Genomic DNA, 4,131 nt, shown 5'->3' on the forward strand with positions numbered 1-4,131 from the left:
TCTTCATATTCTTTCTCGTCATTTTCATTGTTAAATTTTCATGATAAATGTCATTGTTACTTTTACCGTCTGGTTCTTCATTATACTCCTTTTTCTTCATCTTCCTCATGAGCTTCCTCACATTAATAATCATTTAAAACATTTTTTTATATTACCAGACAACTTGTTAACCCATCAAACTCTAATACCAAAATCATTGCCTCTTGTCTCGTAAAATTTGTGCAATTTTACGGACCAGCTTAGTCACTACATGCATCCAGTTATTGATACTTTCACCTGTATACTTACTCAATTTTAGATCTACACGTATTGAAACTTTTCAAACCAAAATCCTTAATACTACAAAACTGCAAATTACAAAGTTTAAATATTTATAATATTTGAAAAATATCAATAATTATAATATTTAAAACTTTTAAAAATTTTAAATTTGGACGCCTGAGAAATCAAGCTTCCTAGTAATCGTAGTTGGAAACATATTAGTCTTATTTATAATGGTTCTCAGTCATTGTTTAAAAAAATTATAGCCAATGTGGGATATTGTAAATACACTTATTTATAAGTATTTAAATATAGAAATTTAACATAATTTCAAAAATGTTAAATATTGAATTGTCTGATCCCAATTGGTTATTTAAAAAATCTAAATATACAAAATAATAGAAATTAAAAAAAATGTTAATTAGTGATATATCTAATCACTATTGGTTATTTTAACTTCTAGGTGGACAGACTTAGGAACTTATAGCTTATACATTTGTTTAGTATAGATTATTATTCCTAACATTCTTCTTTCCTCTTAACTTAACCTTAAATGGTTACCTACTTATCCCTGAAATAACGAGAGTACCCCTGATTCATCTCGGTAGATGCAGACGCGTTCATGTCCTTTATCGTAGTTTTAAATCTTAAAAAAGTAAAAAAAAATTCATGAATGATTGGAATCATAACGATTTCTCAATTTCATTCTCTTCTGTCTCAATGCCCAAATCGGGTTGTGTAATTGGAGAAATCGGAGCTTCGATTCATGCATTATAAGAGATTTATCTTGCACAATTTCGAAATCTGCGAAGAAATCTGCGTCCTCGTTTTCGAATTCGCTGAATCGTTGAACGGTTTTGTGATTAAGGAGGAGTGGAAATTGGATTGTTGAACGGTTTTGGTGATTAAGGAGGAGGAGGATCGGAGATGGCGGCGGGTGCAATGGTGACGGCAACAGGAGCAGTTGTGATTCTATACTTACTGAGCCGTCGGATCGTGTGGGCGAGAAACGGGGAAGATGATCCAGGAGGTGAATTGGGTAAATCAGGGAGATCCGGAAGGAGGAGGATTGTTAGGAGACCGGCTCAAGCGCCGGCGACTTGGCTTGAGACTATTTCAACTTTATCAGAGACGTTACGTTTTACGTATTCAGAGACTCTGGGCAAATGGCCTATCGCCGATCTCGCTTTTGGTATTAACTATTTGATGCGTAGACAGGTTTGAATTTTTTTCTTACTTGGATGCATAAATTAACCACCTTGATATGGTATAGATATGTTCTTGGGTTCAATTGAAAGATTTGTTTTTTATTTTATATATATTAAATGTCCTCACTGTTCTTTCACATTTTTGTGAGTCCAATATCGTTTACTTTCCTGATAATATTTGAGCTCTGTTTGAATATGTTTGGATTTTTGACTTATGTTCATTTTAGTGCCAGGATGGTTGGTGTTGGTTGATAATTCTGCATGTGGAAAAAATTAATAGACTTGTAATCTAATGACTTAGTGTGTAGTGATGCGTCACTATCTATATATTTCAACTGTAGTTTTTCTGTTGTAATGCAGAGTGTAATTAGTTTAGGTTCATTGGCCAATCTTTTGTGTAAGTTGGTGACATGGTATGTTTGCATTTTTTTTTCTTTTGTTTCCAGGGAAACTTCTCAACTGCTAGTGTTTATGCTGGAAGTAATTGTATAGAGTTAAAAGGACCACAGATTATCATGGAGTTGACAGAGCTACTGAGATTTTTGACCCTCTGTATGCTTTTCTCCAAGAAGCCATTTCCCGTGTTTCTGGAGACTGCCGGTTATACTCATGAAGATGTCCTTCTTCAGAAGCCTAAAGCAGGGGTAGGTCATACATATCAATGTGATTTTCCTTCGTGCTATATTACTCATGAGTAGCTTGTTTATACTGACTACATGCTTTCTTTTCCAGACTAGAAATTCTTTTTTTTGAAGCATTATATTTTCATACGTTTTGGATAGATTCTCTTAAGAACATATGTCTTTTTGGGAGGCTAACAAGAGTTTTTGCCTCACATCGATATTTTAATAACAGTATGTATTCCACATAATGATTGATCGTCAGTGCTGTTCCTGTACTAAAGATTGGACCCAACTTGTTTCAAATAGTTTTATCGGTTGAATTGTATATTTGATAATATCTCTATCCTGCTGGTCAAATGGAAACTAAAAGAAAAGTGTTTCATTGAATCTTTTATACCTTTGAGGTCTGTTTTGCTGTTTTCATTTATATCCGGAACCATGAACAATTCTATCTTGGGAACCCTGCAGATTCTGCAGCCTGCCTTCACGATTATACGAGATTGCAAATCAAAATGTATCCTGCTATTGATCCGTGGCACTCATAGCATTAAAGATACATTGACAGCAGCAACTGGTGCAGTGGTCCCTTTCCATCATTCAGTTTTGCATGATGGTGGGCTAAGTAACTTAGTTTTAGGTTATGCACATTGTGGAATGGTTGCTGCAGCTCGATGGATTGCTAAACTTAGTGTTCCTTGCCTCCTCAAGGCCCTTGATGAGAATCCTAGTTTCAAGGTTCAGGTAAATGCTCTGTATTTAGCCATACATTATTGATTTACAGATTACTACTACGTCTTCTGTTATAACTAATTCTTTGTCTCGTTAGACTGCTTGATTAACTACCGATAGGTGTAGATGACTTGGAAAAAAAGTATGTCATTTACTCATGTGATCATTCAGATCATATGTTTCCTTCTAACTTTCATTTGGGACAGAAGTACTCTTCCTAGTTGCATTCCCGGATCTCCTCATCTGTCACAGTAATCATATGTCAGATGAGAAAATGTACAAACATCAGAGTCTATTTAACTAATACTCAAGTTCTAATCTCAATTCATTTAAGCATCCGTGTTATAGAATGTTCTTGAGAATTTCACTGTTGAAATAGGTTCTCCTTTTCTACTGTATCGTTTCTAAGGAGCATATATTGTTTCAGATCGTAGGTCATTCTCTTGGGGGTGGGACGGCTTCACTTCTAACATATATTCTGCGGGAGCAAAAAGAGTTAGCCTCGGCTACTTGCTTCACTTTTGCACCAGGTACACCCAATTTAGGAGTAATGGTGGTATTTGCTTGTCTTTAATGTCATCTGCTCCTGTTTCTTAATTTTGAATCACCAAACTCTTTATATGCAGTTAGTTCTGATTGTTACAATGCTTTGCACTGAACTTTTTATCGAACAACTTGCAGCTGCTTGTATGACTTGGGATTTAGCAGAATCAGGCAAGCACTTCATAACTACTATTATCAATGGATCTGATCTAGTCCCAACATTCTCTGCTGCTTCAGTCGATGACCTTCGTTCTGAGGTATGTGACCTGCTTTTCCTATGTATGTGAATGCTAATAACACGGAATTAACCCTATTCCACCATTGGAATAAATGGTCCTGAAATGGTACAATATATTGCTAACCATGGTATGTCAAACCTAACATGCTTAATTAGTTACTGCCATCGAGAGATATCTATAGAGATATCATATTTCCCCTGCTAAATGATTCATAGACTTTTCAGACATCGTAGATATTTTCACTTTTTGGCACAAGTGCATCAATGGTCTTAGCACTTAATCGTGATTTCTGTGGGTTCCTCCCGGCCATGATTCTCTAGTTTGTATCCACTTTTGCAAGCGTGGTTCAAATTTTCTCGTAATGTAGTATATGGAAACTCATTTTTGACACAGATAAGATCCTTTTTTTCTTCTATTTGGTGGCAGGTAACCTCGTCCTCATGGTCAAATGACCTGCGTGATCAGGTTGAACACACTAGGGTCCTTAGTGTTGTTTATCGGTCTGCAACTGCTATAGGATCTCGTTTG

General features: G+C 35.7%; 1 protein-coding gene across 1 annotated transcript in view; it reads left to right on the top strand.

The window, feature by feature from the left end:
- LOC104723533 overlaps positions 845–4,131 on the top strand; it is a 4,965-nt gene continuing 1,678 nt past the window's right edge. Inside the window, exons 1-6 of the mRNA XM_010441912.2 lie at positions 845–1,479; positions 1,916–2,113; positions 2,561–2,833; positions 3,249–3,351; positions 3,503–3,621; positions 4,030–4,126. Coding sequence (XP_010440214.1) covers positions 1,189–1,479; positions 1,916–2,113; positions 2,561–2,833; positions 3,249–3,351; positions 3,503–3,621; positions 4,030–4,126 — 1,081 coding nt within the window. The 5' untranslated portion in view covers positions 845–1,188. The remainder of the gene's footprint in view (positions 1,480–1,915; positions 2,114–2,560; positions 2,834–3,248; positions 3,352–3,502; positions 3,622–4,029; positions 4,127–4,131) is intronic.

The sequence above is a fragment of the Camelina sativa genome, chromosome 11 (genome assembly GCF_000633955.1).
Source record: "Camelina sativa cultivar DH55 chromosome 11, Cs, whole genome shotgun sequence".
NCBI classification, from domain to species: Eukaryota; Viridiplantae; Streptophyta; class Magnoliopsida; order Brassicales; family Brassicaceae; genus Camelina; species Camelina sativa.